The 18,329-nt window shown below is 39.9% G+C and overlaps 1 protein-coding gene across 2 annotated transcripts in view; it reads right to left on the reverse strand.

Moving 5' to 3' along the window:
• The window catches only part of metap1 (methionyl aminopeptidase 1), a 19,424-nt gene continuing 1,095 nt past the window's right edge, over nucleotides 1–18,329 (reverse strand). The window contains exons 2-12 of one of the 2 annotated variants that reach the window (XM_004082655.3): nucleotides 18,040–18,091; nucleotides 12,877–12,986; nucleotides 12,729–12,789; nucleotides 6,519–6,610; nucleotides 6,368–6,451; nucleotides 4,565–4,703; nucleotides 3,919–4,050; nucleotides 2,478–2,621; nucleotides 2,327–2,392; nucleotides 1,088–1,250; nucleotides 1–673 (exon numbers count right to left, since the gene is read on the reverse strand). In XM_004082655.3, coding sequence (XP_004082703.2) covers nucleotides 664–673; nucleotides 1,088–1,250; nucleotides 2,327–2,392; nucleotides 2,478–2,621; nucleotides 3,919–4,050; nucleotides 4,565–4,703; nucleotides 6,368–6,451; nucleotides 6,519–6,610; nucleotides 12,729–12,789; nucleotides 12,877–12,986; nucleotides 18,040–18,091 — 1,053 coding nt within the window. In that variant the 3' untranslated portion in view covers nucleotides 1–663. Of the gene's footprint in view, nucleotides 674–922; nucleotides 1,251–2,326; nucleotides 2,393–2,477; nucleotides 2,622–3,918; nucleotides 4,051–4,564; nucleotides 4,704–6,367; nucleotides 6,452–6,518; nucleotides 6,611–12,728; nucleotides 12,790–12,876; nucleotides 12,987–18,039; nucleotides 18,092–18,329 lie in introns of those variants that run through there. The other variant, XM_020713781.2, reaches the window with a different exon arrangement.

The raw sequence follows: 18,329 nt of genomic DNA on the forward strand, positions 1-18,329 counted from the left end.
TACTGAAGAGTCATTTATTACTCCTTTAGAGATACAGAGATGGCGGTGAACCGATCACATTGGCTCTCTGAAAGTGTGGAAACAGCGCTGCGTGCAGCAAAAGAATCAAACAACTGAAAACTTCATGGTGTGTGTGTTGGGGAGGGGGGGTGTGGACACTCAGAAAGCTTTAATTGTGAGATTCCCGTTAAGGCTGGGTTTGCTACACCAGGGCTTTGGAAACACTCAGGTTGCTTTGACTCTCTTAGCAACCATTGCTGAAGTGTGCAACAGAAAGGAGAAGCGGCAACTGTGCGAACCGCTGCATGGGTCCAGTATATAGCAACAGCCAGAAAAGGCCTGCAGAGACAGCAGACTGTGCGTGTCTAAAGCTTGGTAATCCAGGTTATAACACCTAAACCACGCAGTTCTCATGTCAAATCTGAATGAGACATGCGGTAGCTGTTAATACTTAAAGGCGCTGGTGAAAATACTTTGTTTCATCTGCCAGCATTTTCTTCCACTGAGCTGGAAAATAAACTTCCTGTTTTGTTTTTTTCACACCAGCAATTCTTGAATTAATATTCTTGAACTAGGTTGGCGGGTTTTAAGCCTTGTAGGCTGTTTCTTCCTGTTTTGAGTATTGCTGATTCTTTGTCTCCATCATGGTGGAATTGATGAAGGTTAGTCGAGGCTGAAAAGAAAAGAAACAAAGAGTGCTGCACTAGTTGAATTTGCCCTGAGCTCAGAACAACAACAAACATCAGCTAGGCAGCTAGTAAAATCTCTGGATCACAGGAGCCAGAGGTGAACGCAGACCTGATGTCAGGCGTCTGCTCGTGAAGTAAAAGCAAATGTTATAAATACTCTTCCATTTCCCTCAGAGGATATACAGATCTCACTAATAAGGTCATCCACATTGGATACAGACACATTCAAGTACTTTTTGTTTAGGTTGAGGAACCAACATTTAATTCGTGTGAGCTTCAGTCGTGCTGAGCTCTTGGAGTGGTGCCTCTTGATTTTGGATTGAGTGTGTGTGTTTGTGTGTGTGTGCGCGCTGGGTCTGTCTGGTAGAGTCCAGTCGGTGCGTGCCAGTCCAGCCTACATTTGGCTCAGGAAATGAGCGCGTCCGTTTTCCTCCAGGCGGCGAGTGAGGATCTCACAGCCGGTCTCCGTCACCAGCAGGGTGTGCTCGAACTGAGCCGACCTCTTCCCGTCTCTGGTCACCGCCGTCCAGCCGTCAGGCCATGTCTCATCCTGCCAGCCACCTGAGACGTTCAGCACAGCATCAATTAAACCTCTTTTTACTTTACAAGAATTGAAAACATCCCTTCAAAAGGTAGTTTTGCATTGTTTCTACAACCAGCGGGAAAAATCCCAATTTGTTTTAAAGTCTCATAACAGTTTTAAGGTTTCCAACTGCTTTTATTCTAATTGCTGACCAATATATATATTTTAATCTCTAGTAGGTTTACAAAAGGAAGTATACGCCACGGATGTCCAAGTCTGATCACGTGATTGGAAATCAGGCCCCATTACGTGATTTCAGATTGGATCAGAATTAGATGTTGTGTCCCAACCAGGAATCGGATATTTTCTTTATTCTCATTATTTTGATCAACGCTATACATTTCAAGCTTTTAATCACAGATAAACACTTAAGTAGAGGTGTGTATACCGTGAGCAGATCACAGTCTTATTGCTGTAAAGCGCGACAGAATACGGCACTAGTTTGAGCAGGAGGCGCACAAAAACAGTTCGGTAAATTTAGCAAGATTTTAACAGATTCTGGGCTCAAAAACTCTTATTAAACTATACAACTGACAGCAAGTGTCTCTATTGGTTTGTTTAACTCAAACAATGACCTAAAAAGGCATTTCAAAAGAAAAAAGCTAGTTTTTTTTATAACCATTGTAATCCTTTTAAACCAATCTAATCATTTTTTAACAAATGGCTTATTCATGCTACAACGATTTTCCTTCATTTTCAGGAATTTATGGTAAGAATGAATCACATGTGATTAAAAATGTTGAACAGTTCTAAAGATATTAAAGCTACAGTCACCAAACCTTTTCACATGACTCATTATTCCCCATTTTTAGTAGCTAATAGTGAACCATTTTTTCTCAATTGTTTAAGCTACTTCTCAGAAAGGAGAGTTAAATGATAAAATAAGTTTAATAAAGTAAAAATCAGGATCTGTTCATTTTAAAAATGTGTTACAAACGTATGGGATCAGGACTTGGTGTCGGCAGATACTTCAAATCAAATGACTGAATTGGAAAAGAGCCAAAACAAGATGATCGGGACATCCCCTACTACATGCCGTATCTTTCAAACTCACCTTCACAAATCATGGGCTCGATGGTGAACACGTGACCCGGCTTCATGACTCCGACTGCTTTGTTTTCTGTTCAATGAAAGCAGCAGCATTAATGCCCCACAGAGCAGGAAGAGAGAAGCCTTTGGATGCTGGCAGCTGCGTGGCCACTCACTGGCATAGTGTGGCACATTGGGGGCGGTGTGAAAGAGTCTGTGGATGCCATGGCCGCAGTAGCTCCGGACCACGGAGAAGCCGTTAGCCTGGGCGTGCTTTTGAATGACGTTCCCCAACTCTCTGTAGCGAACGCCGGGCTTCACTGAGGAGATCAGGACAGACGACAAAGCCTTCATTTACCTCCCAGCGTCACTTTCTTCTGGAATTACATTCACCCGTTTTAACGTAAAGAGCAGATCACCAGTTCTTGAATATTTTCAAAAAGGTTTTTTGTTGATGTTACTTAATTTTCCTCAAAAGCTTCGCCCAGTAGTTTTATAAAATGGTTTTATTTTCCCCTTTCATCTAAAAAAACATGCAAAAACACAAACATACCACAACTCCCTTATATTACATGAGCTATTCCCATGTCTTATGAATGTGGATATGAACAAAAAGATGTGCTTTTACTGTGAAAATCAGAGTTTTCATCCCCACAAATTCACATCCATTTCAAATAAGCTCTTATCTGGCCTGATAGTCTAATTTAAAGGAAGTCAAACTTCTTTCAAGTCATTTCAGAATAAAACATGGTAGATTAATTTTGCAATAACAGCAAGCATGAAAAGAGGCAAGAAGAAAAAATTGTGTTTATTGACAATTTTATGACCAAACGGCTGTAAATGTTTTTTTGAATAAAATCATCTTCCAGCTTTATTTTTGAACTCTCAACCCTTCAGGCTGACCTGACGTCTTCAGTGGGTTCCAAAAATTATAACCCCACTAATAAAGGAAGTGAAAGAGTTTTTATAACATTAACACAAAATATTGTGATTACATTATGTAACTGTTGTCTATGGTCATCCTCCAGTATGAAACAAAACCAATTTGGTTTTTTCAAACCTTTTCTTCAATGACAGTGAAAGTTATCCTTACTCACACTCTGCTCTGGAATGAAATAATCAAAATACGGTTTTAAAAAGAAATCCTCTCGTTTCTGTAAATAAATTCAGACGATCTTACCGAGAAAATGCTCTACGTTTTGAATATGGCATTCACTAAAACACCATCTTACTTTATTTTGAAAAAAAAAACCCTCTCGTCTGTGAAACCTACCAAACATGACTTTTTGTTTTGTCTGTGTAATTTTAGAAACAGCGAAACAACATTTCCTGAGATTTCTGGACGGACTTTTTCTCCAGCTCTTGGTTTTAGTAGGAGTTTATTTAGTTCTCAGCAAGTGAAATAGGGTTTAAGACCAGAATATGGTGATACATGTTAACATATCTAACCACACACACGCACACAATCACACACACAGATGCTTTTTCCCCACAAATTTAGGCTTTAAAGACTAAACAGGTGCACACCTTTTTATTCCCTCATGTTGCTTCCAAAACGATGCATTTGAAAAAATAAACTAAGTGAGATTAAGGAAGGGAAATCTCTCCAGAGCCTACCGGAGTCGATGGCTTGCATAAGGCATTCATACGTCGTCTGGACCAGCTTCTTCGCTCCTTCATCTACCTCCCCCACAAAGAAGGTTTCATTGAGGTCGCCGTGGAAACCATTATGATAGACGGTGATGTCCACTGTGTAAGTGAAGAGGGAATAAATATGCAGGCTCATTGTGTTAGAGGAAAAATGTTGGGTTAACAATATTTGAAAAAGCAAAATGTTGTACATGAACTGCAGATGAGAACGCCGCGTCTGCAGAGAGACTCACCACTACAGAGGAAATATTCAGATTCTGCACTGGGAAAGGTTAATGAAACTATTCGTCTTGTAGGAACACACAGCCAGAGAGCCGTTGGTGGAAAGTGCTCTATCACAGGCTCCGAGGGGAGCGGTGGACGTCACAGTAGACACATTCATAAAAACCAGCTAGAATCGGCCAAACTCCTGCCGACACCGTTTCAGAACGCTGCCACCAATACTCGCCACTCGGGAATCAAATCCCTCTTCAGCTCTCGTTGATAAAATAGCAGCACGACACTTCCAAGGACTTGACTTTGACATTTCAGAAGCTAAAGCAGTTTCTAGTTTGAGAGGAAGATCAAAGCTGGGCTTGTTTGGGCGCGTCAGATAAAACTGTGATGCACGAACCGTTGAGGATGTCTCCTTCCTGCAGGGACCTTCTGTCTGGGATGCCGTGACAGATGACTTCATTGACCGACGTGCAGGACGATTTGGGGAAGTTGTAGTAGTTGAGAGGTGAAGGGTAGCAGTTCCTCGCTGTGCAGGCCTGAACACACACAGCATGTTGTTTATGGAGACAGATAATGGAACGAGCAGAGCCGTATTTATGTATAATGTGAGCACACGCGCCAGACACCTGCGGCATGAAATGAGAAATTTAAACACAACACGGGAGGAAGAATGGGACTGACTGCATCTACAAACACGGAGCGATGCGAGAAATCACCACACGGCAGATTGTTTACACGCTGCAACTCCAACAGATGTTCTTCATCATCAGCAGATTTCCTGCCACAACAAATTGACGGAGTGATCCAAAGAAGGTGCTAATGCACAAAACAATCCTTAAGTCTCCAGAACTTTGAGACAAAGCACCAACAACCAGCCCAACTTCACTTCCTCCACTTTTACCAATCAGTTAGTAAATATATCTGCTGCTGGAACTGTGATTTTGTATTCAAGCTTACAGACATGATGTAACAATATTTTCTGAGATTATTCAATAAGCACTCCATTGTAATTTGACAAATAATCTGCACTTGATCAAATAAGTACCGGATTATAAAAACTATGCAAAAATATATATAAAAAAAATAACTCGATGGGGTGGGATCATCTAAATTCACTTCCTCCCCCTCTCAAGACACAAATCAAACTCTACTTGACTTTAGTTGGTAATCAATATATTTAATTAATCTAACCTATGAGATTACTATGATTATGAAAAATGACACTTTTGAAAAAAATGGCATGATTCCACCATTTGTTCATTTACTCTTTGTATTCCAATTAATGTATTCGTTGATGTCACAGTCTGTTTGATTACATCTGTGTTTTGAAATTTTTTTCTTGCAGTATTCAATTATATTTCAATCCTTAAAAAAAATAATAATAAAATAAAAATCGAACCAAATCCACTCATAATCAGGTCCTAATGTTCTTCTTTGGAAACTGTTGGCTCTTTTTTTTTTTAGCTTGTATTGTCTTTCATAAAAGCATTTGTGTTGAATGAATAACAACATTTTAACCTCAACACCAGAGGTGTCACCAGCAGCAGCAAATAACACATTCTTCAAACTACCATAACTCTTCCATTGTTCACACAAACAACCTACTTCCAATGGGTTTCTTTCAGTCTGAATCGCCTTATGTACGTTGATTATGTCAACATTTTACTTCTGTAATGTGTTGCATTTCAGAGCAAAGCTGCTTTTTTTCTGCTTCGGAATCCGTTGGAATTCCGTTATTCGCGTCTATAGTTGAAGTTATGCTAGTTCAAAGAACATCAAACTGGAGCTAAAGCTCTGGTGTAAAAGACTAAAATTCAAAGTTGAATCCATCTCTTGATGGAGAGATTGCCACTGGAAACTAGTATTTATCTTCCCCAACTCTAACCTGTATCCTAAAAAGCTAAACCCAGACAGGCAAAGGAGAGTTTCTTCCAACAGTCAATGCACTCATGGATTGGTATTAGAGGACTCTTGTGTGTTTTGTTGAGGAAACCTGATGGATTCATTTTGAAGACTTCTAGTGAATTTGATCAATGGGACCAAAAGAGTTGGGAAGTTGGATGTGATCTGAACCCTCCTGTTTGTGCTGAGGTGTACTAATAAGGATGGATGTGCGAGCTTTGTGATATAATATAATACTGGAGGTTTACTGCTTCTCCTGTGTGTGCTCCACTTGGCCTGTTTGAGGGGGTCTACATACCAAATGCACGGCATGATCGATTTCTTCTGTTGTGACTCCTGGTTTTACCATCAAGGCTGCAATTTCCAGCACTTCTCGGGCCAGCTGCAAAAGAAACCCACGTTAAAAATCTCTAAACAGAGGGGCTGAGCAAAGAAGGAGAGTTTGTCACCTTGCACACGACTCTCATGCCTTCAATGTCCTCTGGAGAGAGGATCTTGATCTGCGACGTCCCCTTCAAGAACTGCTCGGACTCGGACATCCCTACGGGCCGGAAACAAGGACAGGCAGCCGGCATCACTCACAGATCAAACCTCGGCTAAGCTGAAGAGCTCTTTGAAGCAGGACCTTGAAGCAGCAGCTGCTGTCAGTCAATCAATTTTCTGATAGGCAGAGCTGGATTTACATTCTCCAGATCGATTTCTCTTTTCTATCACAAGTAACGGTTGAATAAATCATGTGCTGCTCTAAAAACCACCAAGCGTTGGCTTTTTTTCCCTCTTCACTTTGCTACACTGAAACTAGAGCCATAAAAAATAAGATCTATTCACGGCAGCTTTAGGGTTTACCTTCTGTGAAGTCAGACTCCTGGAAGCTTTAAAGACCCAAAAAGTGGATTAAAGTTGAGGACAAGAAACAATTCCTAGAAAGCACCTGCATCTCTAGAAAAAGCATGGCATCTACAGCAAAAAAGTCTAGAAAGCTTTGGATTAAATGTGAAATATGACCTTGTGGGACAGGCGTCTCTTGCTGCCCCACAGGGACAGATGATGATGATGATGATGATGAGTCGAGCCACCAATGCTGCCCCATGTGACCGTCAGCATCTCTCAAATCTCCTCTCAAATAAAGTCCGATCATCTTTTGAGCTTTTGATTAAGCAGTTTTTAGGTTCTGCAAAGCGGCAGCAATTCATTCGAAATTCAACTCTGAGGTGTGGGAGGAACTGATGGCGTGGAGCAACCCCGTTCCCCCTTCCCTTCACCATTACTGAGAGCTTAATGTTTACACTCTTTCCTGCTAGCGTACAGCCCCTCACCCTCCCAACTTTACATTAGCGGTACAACAAAAATAGCGAGCATTTTTGGAGCTATCCAAACGTTGACTTTTGAGCCAGATGGGGGCGGAGCAGAGAGCTACATCACAAATACAATTTTTTTTGTCCGGTCCTGATTCACAATAAATTAAGAAATACTCAGAATTGCAATTTTATTTGTCTTCCATCATCAGAAAAATGCCGCCAGAACATGTTAAGAACTGGGTTTTCAGCAGAGTGGGTAAGGAAGCACGTTTGATGCGTTCCAAAGTGAGTCTGAACAGTTGGATGTTACATTTCTCACTATAAGCAGCAGTGATTTATTGGATTTTTGTAACACATTTTCAATCATTTAAAACTTTTTATTTGCTTTTTTTGTTGCTTTTAACTTGATTTTTTTTAACAACCCCTCAAGACTGTTCTGTAGTTATTTACATATATATAAAATCAGAAATCGCTTTCCTTCTCGGGTCTTTAAATAGTTTCTTCCTAGCCTTGGCTCCGTCTCATTAGGCTGTCTGAATATCCATGAGAGTGGCAGCTCTCCCGCCTGCCACTTGAGGCCAGCAGCTTCATAAGTGACTCCGGCTGGTGCACTGCAGTCTCAAACTGAAGATAATGAGCCGTGGAGTTCCCTACACGTTTCACTGGCTGTCAAATGCTGCGTATTCCGAACTAAAGCTGTCCCCATAAAAAGATTGCTTTTGCTTTTTACAAATTTATCAAAGCGTTTATTTTTATGTGAATTCAGTGGTTTAAAGCTTTAGTGAATCCTTGTTTTAATTTTGAAAGAAAATTGATTGGATTAATAAAAAGTTTGTTGAAATTAAAATCAATCAGAATTTGTTTACACTTATGTTTTTTACACTAAAATATTTATAGTTTTAAAAAATAAAAAATAAGTGTTTGTTTTTTTAAAGGATCTTCCTTAATCCAAAAACAGAACAAAAGTCTGCTTTTTTTTTTTTTTTTACAGATTTGATGCTTAAATCCAAAACAGAGCGATCATAAAAGCCCTTCCCAGTTTTCTGGTTCTATGAATAACTAGCAGCTCCTGCAGGGACTACACTACAGCTTTAGAACCTGAAAGCTAACAAAACTCACACTGCCGTCTCGTCAGAACACAGCAGAACTGCCACGGCTGTGTGGAGAACAAGGAAGCACAGGTTTCAGAGCCGTCAGGCGGCTCAGCCATAAAACAGCAAACGTGTTATCCAACTATTTATTCAACCAGGGCCGGAGATTCTCGCCAAGCAGAGAATACAAACAAGTGTCGGTCAAAGCAGAGGCTTCATAAACAATTCACTGATCTATAATTCACCAAGTCAAGAAAATGATTGTTGGATGAATATGAGCCGTTGCCTAGCAACACAGACACCAGAACAATTTGTGTACAAGTCAAATACAGCCCCCCTCCTGGCAGCAGAGTCTACAGGGTGAGTACAAAAATCTCTGAGCTTACGCTCTGATGCATCTCAGAAAAATCTTTGTAGTCGTTAGTAGGGATGGGTGATATATCGGTGATAGTATCGGTATCAGCCGATATTTGCATAACTTTACTTTATCGGAATTGGTCCAATATTTAAAAAAATATTATAGAATATTATAAATACTATAAAGTACTTCTGTCTGTTTTTCAGAAACACTATTTTTTAATTGTATACCTGCTCCTTATAGATTTTGATGCTTATATTTACACATCCACAGTCAGTAATTGACTGTTTACAGATAAATGTTATTTTCGATAGGGATACATGTTGTTCCTAATAGATCTCTGGCAATGGGGAGCTTATAGTTTACAGTAATGTCTAATATTGAATAAATGGCTCGAATGCTTTCAGATATATTTATATTAAGGTTTTAATGAGATGCTTGTTCCTTTGAGATCCTTTGCTGTAAGTTTAAAAGGTCAAGTACAATGTGATCGCCCAGTAAAAGAAAAGTTGCGCATTTTTTAATAAAGAAACAAAAAGGAAATCTACATTTTCTGTTACTGTAGTCACTCAAGTATTGGTATCTGCAGATATCGGCTACCGGCCACGGGGCAATGGACATATCGGTTATCAGTGTTGGCTGGACAAAATTATATCAGCCCATCCCCAGTCCTCAGTATGTTGCGCGTACTGGTCCCTTACCAACAGCGCATTAACGCTACATGTACAGAGTGGGCAGATGATACGCATTTGCGTATCACAAATTACACTCTAGTTAATTTCCTAAATTCAAACAGTCAGACTGCACACAAGAAGCAAACAAGGAGCACACACTTCTCACGTGAACAGCACTCCCGGGCTCCTTGCGCAGTGTTCAGAGGGGTAGGAAAATAATGGAATATCCACACATCACACCTGTGTTTCACCAACCTCACCCTTACATGCCCCTAGGTATTGTTTAGGTGTTCACAACTGCAGCGTGCCCGTAAAAAGAAATGTGCACGAACATTTTCTGGCTCACGCAGCGTGCTACGACCTTGATACTTTGTGACAGCCATTTTTTGCTTAATATCCAGCCATAAGAGCAGTTGTGACATTCTCTGCTAGCGGGAAGACATTTCCTTAAGATTTTACCAAACTCTTAGACTGAACCAGCTCCGGGTTGGGATCCAATGGTCATGTTGAACCTCATGCTTTGATCACACCAAACAAACTTTGGTTCGTCAGCCCATTTAATAGCTAGCAAAGAATAGCAATTACTACAGAAGCACTGACTGCAGTTCTCTTGGCCATCGTTAGTATTTAAAAAAAACATGACCTGCCAATTCTAACTTTTGCTGAATGAGATTTTTTTTTACCAACAGTCCATGAATTGCATGCGTTTCCTCATAGGTTTCCTCTTTTCACTTCCCCTCAAAGCCAGTAGAGGGTCACTAGCTGTCCCTTGGCTTCCGTTAGCTGTAGCTTGATCTCTGACTACAAATGCCACAAACTCAGCTTTGTGGAGGACTTTTCAAATTACAAGGTCTGTGGTTGCAGCGCCTCATTGACTTATTTTGGCCGTTCATTAGGCCTGCACAATATACCGCAAATTTATCGTTATCGCGAAATCAAGCTGTGCAATATGCATACCGCAAAAGACGGCAAAAATCGCAATAAATGATTACCTTAAATGTGCTAAAACAAACTCATGGCAGCTTGAAATATTGAACAAATGAAATAAATCCCTTTATGCATTTAACCAATCAGAAGGACCCGTTTACGTTTTTGATCAATGAGATGAGCCCTTTTATGTTTGATGTTTGCCTCCTACGTCGACAAGGGTCATTTGGAGTATACTTTTTAAACTGTTGCAGTGAAATGGAAATTATGTTTTCGTTTTTTTTTCTATTTGTTTATATACCTCAATTTATATCGTTATCGCAATATTAATTACCAATATCGCATATCGTGAGTTTTCCTCATAATGTGCAGCCCTACCGTTCATAAATTGCAGATCTTACTCTTTTTCTCCAACGACACAAAAATGACAAACTGGCCGACCAATCGACAAACCGACGGCCCCGCTGATTGAAACTGACAGTTGCAATCCCCTGCAGACGCACATGCAGGCGTGACCTGGTGGGTGGTCCTCTCAGTCTGCCTTACTTTACAGCAGAAGCTGTAAAAGTTTCACATCCAGACAGAAAAAGTTTCAGAATAAAAAAATTCCCAAAAATGACTAAACCTGATTCCGCTGAAAAAATAAAATTAAAAAGTTATGTAATTCAGGCCCTTTGCTGTAATATCCAATCCTGATAACTGTAAAAATGTCAAGAAATCGAATTTAGCCAAGTTTGTACTTTTAAAAAAAGGCTCATATTTTTCTTCCTGAATTCTCTTTTCTTTGCGAGTCTATAAGAAGAACACGACACACATGGCTCATTTTAGCTCCTGTCTCTTCAGGCCTCGTCAAATATAATTGGTAAGATGATAGATCCTCCTCCTCCTCCTCCTCCCCCATGACATGCATGTGCAAGTAAATGCTACTTAAAGTGATTCAATAAAGGGGAAGAGCAAAACTCCTACAGATCTTCATGGTAAAGTCTCACTGATCATCTTTTGATGATTTCCTGTAGTGAAACCGTCTCCCGTGGTCTTTTAATTATGATTGCGTCGTTTAAAGGCAAAAATCAAAAAATCTGTGTTGTTTCTACAGAGAGGCAGTAGTTCATTAGAAATGTACCTCTGTGTTGAGGCTGTTGCTGCAGAGCAAGCACGCCCCCCTTCCTCTCTGTTGATCTCCTATTGGCTTACAGCCCCTCACACCCCCGACCTAACATTACTGGTTCAACAAAAATGATTACGGTAGCAATATTGGAGGCATCCAGCCAAACAGGTTTGAACCACATGGCAGCTCGGACGAGGAAACAAAAGGCGTACATGGATCAAGTCGTCTACAAGTGGATGCATCAGAATGGAGCTTTTTTCCACATCAAAATGTTACTTTTTTTTTTTTTTTTTTAAATCAACATTTTTTGTTTGCACTTGATTTGCAATGATTTGAATAAAATGATCTTATTATAGCCTTCCATCATTAGAAATTGCCACAAGAACTTGTAAAAAAAACACTATTTTCATTGGAGTGGGTCCTTAAACTGCTGAATGCGGGTAACTGCGGTATCAGTCTGGCTGTAGTTTTTGAATCAACACCATCAGCTCCACTGCCCATTCATGCAAAACGAACTCAACTCAGGCTTGGCTGAGCTCATTCTCCTGTCCGCAGCAGGATGGCAACAGGTTACAGCTCTCAATGCAAACTAGTAGCTTATTGAGTCTAAGTCATTAGTTACATCCTGTTCCGTTGCAGTGGTTTCAATTTCCGCTCGAGCATATCTCACTGTGCAATTTTCCAGGTATACCTGGGGTCAACAAACGTCGATAAATCAACTCATTTAAATGCTCGTCTGCAGTGGAGTCATTATGAGAAGCAACAACACACACAAGAAACTGAAGCGAAGACAGGGTCACAGTGATCTCACACCTTCCAGCCTGGTCACACATTACACCCCTAATGTGACTGGGAAAAGCCTCACCGCACTCATTAGATCCCACTGAAGACACCCTCCAATACCCTGCAAACTCAATTATTGCACAATATAAAGTCAGAATTTCATTAAAACTCTCCTTCAATGAAAAACTTGAAAACTTTTTCAGCATAAAGTCAGATCAAGAAATAAATCGAATGATGGCATCAGGTAAAGGCCATTGATTCTTTTAGATGTAATTACTACTTTATTAATTAGGCTCCATAAATTTGTTGGAAACATTAATCCAAAAGTGTCGCTAAATATATTCTCACAAACAACTTTTCAAGACTGTGCAAGCTTTCTTAGCAGAATGGTAACCAGTTTAACCAGCAGAAGGAAGTTACCTCTGGGATGATCGGCATAGTCAGGCCTCTGGATTCCACTTGGTACAAGCCTCATGGGAGTCTGGACACCAACAGGAGAAGACACTACATTTAACATATTGGTGAAATTATAGAAAAAGAATACATACATATAAATATATAAACTTACCAGAGGGTAATAAGGGCGTAGCTTTCCTGTGTAGCGATAGCCGGGCCATGGGTCTGTGTTAATGTCCTTCTCTACACAGTTGTTGGCTTCGATTTGGTTCTTTTCTTCTTCTGTAAACACAAAACTCGGAATGATTAAAAGATCCTGCACCAAAATGTGACAAGAAGTCTATACAGTGGTCCTTTGCTATACCCCATTTCAACCTTTACAGCCTTGTAGTTTTTGCATGTTTTTTTTAAACAGTGCATTCTGTCTCCTGATTGACTGCAGCGCATCGTCAATCAATCACTTCCGTGCCACTTCTCCATTACAGAATGCGTTCAGTTTGCCAAATGTTACATGAACCTTCAATGTAATGGACTTTTTTTTATATAAAGGTTTGAACTTTGAAGGTTCAAACCTTAGAGAAGTGTGAAAATGTTCATGTCAGTCTGAGCAGTGTGTGTAGTGGAGGGTTTTACAGTCTTACAGAAAACATCTAGAGTAATTGGAAAAAATAGAGTTGACTACTCTTTCACCTATCACAGGCTATTTTTAGAAGGTAACTTGTGATAAACGAGGGACTACTGCATTAGAAACTCTCAGCCCTAACATGTACTTTAGTCTGCATTCACCAGCTTTCTATAAGAAAAAAAGTCAACTTTACAAGCATCTTGCAGTTGGTGGTCTTCATCGAACATGCAGCTAAACAGGGTTAAGAATGAGCTTAATTAGACAATTTTCACTAAGCATTGGTCAGAAAAAACATTATCAATCCATTTTTAAGACGTTTAGCAACAAGGATCCATCAGTGCTCCCATGTAAATAGAATACTGCAGGTATAAATGGATTAAACAACGATTAGGTTATGGGTACCATAAATGGACTAAGCATGTGGGGAAATCCAATTAAAGAGAGTCAGCAGTGATGCTTCCTATGATGCATAATAGCAAGATCATTTACAAGAATTCAGAGTAAATGTCAAGGCCAGGTCTTCAGCATGGAGATCATCAAATAACACCCTCTTTGACATATAACTCTTTGACCGTTTACGCCGTCAATCATTTCTGACATTGGGTGACAGTGGCTCAGGTGGTTGAGCGGGTCGTCCAATGATCGAAGGGTTGGCGGTTCAATCCCCGCTCCCACCAGCCAAAAATGTCGTTGTGTCCTTGGGCAAGACACTTCACCCTCCTTGCCTCCAGTGTGGCTCCACTGGTGTGTGAATGTGCATGAATGATCCCGGTGATGGTCAGAGGGGCCATAGGCGCGAAATGGCAGCCACACCTCTGTCAGTCTGCCCCAGGGCAGCTGTGGCTACAACCGTATCTTACCGTCACCAAGTATGAATGAGGAGTGAATGAATAATGGACACAATGTAAGCGCTTTGGGTGTCTTGAAAAGCGCAGATAAATCCAATCCATTATTATTATGGGGAAACGCAGCTTTTCATATCAGCTTTGCACCTATATGCGCCACGTTAAGTGTTGTGTAATGCCACAAAGCCACTTTTCTACATGACACAACTGTTTCTGTGGCATAATTAAAAATAAATCTAATTTGACAATAAAATTGGATTAACAAATGCTTTTTCATTTTCAAATGTAACTACATCAACCGACTCAATAATAAAATTAAAAATCAATCCTTCAAAAAGCTTTTTCATTTTCTACTTTAACGTCACACATTCTATGACATATTAATGCGAAATGGCAAAGAGAGGATTTGTTTTCACATCCACCGTGCGAAAAGTGTTGCATACATTATTTCCAGGAGGGAAATACTGTTACTTTGTGAAAATGAAAAAGCATTTCTGTTTATCCATTTTAATTGTCAAATTCGATATTTCTTATTGAAATTTGCTACACATCTACAAGAGATCTTTTTGAAAATGAAATGTCAAAAACCATTTTCATTATCATTTTAATGAAGTGACAGAATGAGCAGTGTTGAAGAAAAAGAAAAGCGGTTTGGTGGATTGATTTTTACTTTTAATTTTGAGTCAAAAAATGCAGCTTCATTTTGAAAATGAAAAAGCATTTCTGGAATTGATATTTATTTGTAATTATGCTACAGAAAAACTTCCATCTCAGTGGATGTACAGTGGTGGCCAAAATTGTTGGTACCCCTCAGTTAAAGAAAGTCCACAATGCTCACTGAAATAACTTGAAACGTTCAAAAGTAACAATAAATTAAAATTTATTGAAAATGAAATAATCAAAATCAGCCATTACTTTTGAGTTGTTGATTAACAGAATTATTAAAAAAAAAATGAAATAGGGCTGGACAAAAATGATGGTACCTTCATAAAAGACTGAGAACTAATTGCCCAGGGGGTCCTTCATTTGACATCACAGCTTTTTTCAAACCCATAATCAGTCTGACTATTTAAAGGGAGACAAATGGTCACGTTGCTGTTTGGTGAAAAGGTGTGAACCACACTGAACATGGAAAACAGAAAGCGAAGGAGAGAATTGTCCCAGGACATTAGAAACAAATTTATAGACAAACATCGTAAAGGTAAAGGCTATAAAACCATCTCTAAGCAGCTTGAAGTTCCTGTGAAGACAGTGGCACATATTATTCAGAAGTTTAAGACCCACGGGACAGTAGCCAACCTCCCTGGACGAAGAGGAAGAGGAACATTGATGACAAATTGAGGAGACGGATAGTTGGAATTGTATCCAAAGAGCCCAGAACAACCTCCAAAGACATTAAAGGTGAACTCCTAGATCAAGGTACATCAGTGTCAGATCACACCATTTGTCGTTGTTTGAGCCAGAGTGAACTTCATGGGAGACGACCAAGGAGGACACCACTGTTGAAAGGAAATCATAAAAAAGCCAGACTGGAATTTGCAAAAACTCATGTTGACAAGCCACAAAGCTTCTGGGAAAATGTCCTTTGGACAGATGAGACAAAACTGGAGCTTTTTGACAAGGCACATCAGCTCTATATTCATAGACTCAAAAATGAAGAATACAACGAAAAGAACACTGTCCCTACTGTGAAACATGGAGGAGGCTCAGTTCTGTTTTGGGGCTGCTTTGCTGCATCTGGCACAGGGGGTCTTGAAAGGGGGTCTTCAAAGTTAGACTGAAAACATTCCTCTTTGGACAGGCTTATTGTCAGACTAGTTAGTATTCAGAGATTATTTAACTTAATGTTAATTTGTTTAAATTAAACTTAATAGTAAATATTTGTTTTAAAAGGCTGCTAGAAGTTGAAGCTGGGGTAACTATGGTGCACTGGGGTTCTGTCCTCTTTTCTCATCTACTTCTACCCTTCCTCTCTTCTCCATTCTTGATCATTATTCATCATTTAGTTCTCCATGCTTCTGTTTGGTGCAGTGCGATTCATGTATTGTCCCTCTTTTCGTCTCCCCTCCTGGGGAGTGGGAGTGCTTCCAGACTCCAGTTGGCTCATCCGTGCTCCAGTTGCTGACCGTCTACCTCGCCTTCGCTCCTGCTCCTACACCTGGCTGTGGATCCTGCCTCTGGCTCATCTCTGGCTCGTCTCTGCTCTGTACCTGACCGAGTACCTCGTCTCTGCTCTTGCTCCTACACCTGGCTGTGGATCCTGTCTCAGGCTCGACTCGCGCCCCTGACTGTCCCCCCAACCACAGCTGGATGAAGCTCGTCTGCTGGACTTTATATATGTAGTTGTAGATTTAGATAAGTTAATTCTTCTCTAAGATTTCTGGTAAATCGCCTGTCCGTCCTGGGGGAGGATCCCTCCTTCATGTGGGCACCCCTGAGGTTTCTTCGTTTTTTCCGGAATCCGGTTTTTTTGGGAGTTTTTCCTTACCGCGAAGGGGGGTCTAAGGGCAGGGATGCCGGTATAGCTTAGTCAGTTTGTTAGTTCATTTTTAGTATTTTCCTTTTGAACTCTTTGTATTCGTGATCCATTTGAGTTCATGTTTTACTTCGAAGCCCATCGAGACGACTGTTGTTGTGATTTTGGGCTATACAAATAAAATTGAATTGAATTGAAAATTGAAGTTGTGAAGGTCAAATCAAATCTCCAGATCATCAAGGCATTCTGGATAGAAATGTGCTGCCTAGTGTCAGAAAGCTTGGTTTCAGTCGCAGGTCATGGGTCTTTCAACAGGACAACGATCCACAACACACAGCCAAAAAAAACCAAGAATGGCTCAGAGAAAAGCGTTGGACTATTCTGAAATGGCCTTCTATGAGCCCAGATCTGAATCCCATTGAACATCTATGGAAGGAGCTGAAAGATGCCATTTGGAGAAGACACCCGTCAAACCTGAGACAACTGGAGCTGTTTGCTCATGAGTGGGCCAAAATACCTGTGGACAGCTGCAGAAGGTTCATTGACAAATACAGAGACCGTTTAATTGTATTGATTGCCTCAAAAGGTTGTGCAAATGTAAAAGTCCCAGTCCGAGGAATTTAGTGCCTCCTTTATTCAACAGGTACCATCATTGTTGTCCAGCCCTATTTAATTGGTTTGTTTTTTTAAGTAATTCTGTTAATCAACAACTCAAAAGTAATGGCTGATTTTGACTCTTTAATTTTCAATAAATTTTAATTGTTACTTTTGAATGTTTCAAGTCATTTCAGTGAGCATTGTGGACTCTCTTTAACTGAGGGGTACCAACAGTTTTGTCCTCCACTTTATGTGGATTGTGAAAACATTTTTTTTCCTCATAAAATTCATTGGAATTACATTAATTGTGTAACCATTTTAAGAGTTATGGTTGTCGAAAGAATGACAACAGTAAAGGGTTACCAGCCTGTGCAGGCAAGGTTATAATATTGGGAGCTTCATGTAGTCAGGTAAAGTTTTACTAAATGAACACGATTTTCTATATATCCAGTCTTTGAGTGGCATTGTCTTGCTGGTTTTGTATTAGATGTCCATGCTTGATGTCGATTATCTGGTTAGGATTGTTTTGCCAATAAGAGGCAAAAAACTGCTGACTGTTTGACCCCCAGTTATCTAGATTCTACCCCTAAAAAGAGACTTGACATAAGCAGGACTCCTAAAACTATGGCATCCAACAACTGAAACATCAGGTTGTGTAAAGTCACAAACTCCAAAAGACTATCGAGACAATGATGTAAGCTACTGGTCACCCACTAAATTGTGCAACATTTTAGTTATATTTGAACTTGACAAACGTTTCATAAAATTTTGTAACCTTTTATCAATACATACTTGCTTTTTTGTGAAGCAACTTGTGAGATGCCCAGCTCCCCTTGAAACATTCCTGGAAAGGGAAAATTAGGAATATTGTTAATGTTTTAGTAGTACACTTTACTAAGATAAGATAAGAGATAAGATAGGATTTTATTGATCCCCGGAGGGAAATTCAGTTAGAAAAACAACAAAAACAAAGTACCAATGAGTAAGAATAAAATAGTAATAATAGAAAGTGGAAGTAAAAGTACACATCATAAATAACAATTTAAATAATTAAATAAATTTACTGATGTGTAAACTGAGAA

The sequence above is a fragment of the Oryzias latipes genome, chromosome 22 (genome assembly GCF_053564925.1).
Source record: "Oryzias latipes strain Hd-rR chromosome 22, Olatipes_Hd-rR_3.1".
Taxonomy (NCBI): domain Eukaryota; kingdom Metazoa; phylum Chordata; class Actinopteri; order Beloniformes; family Adrianichthyidae; genus Oryzias; species Oryzias latipes.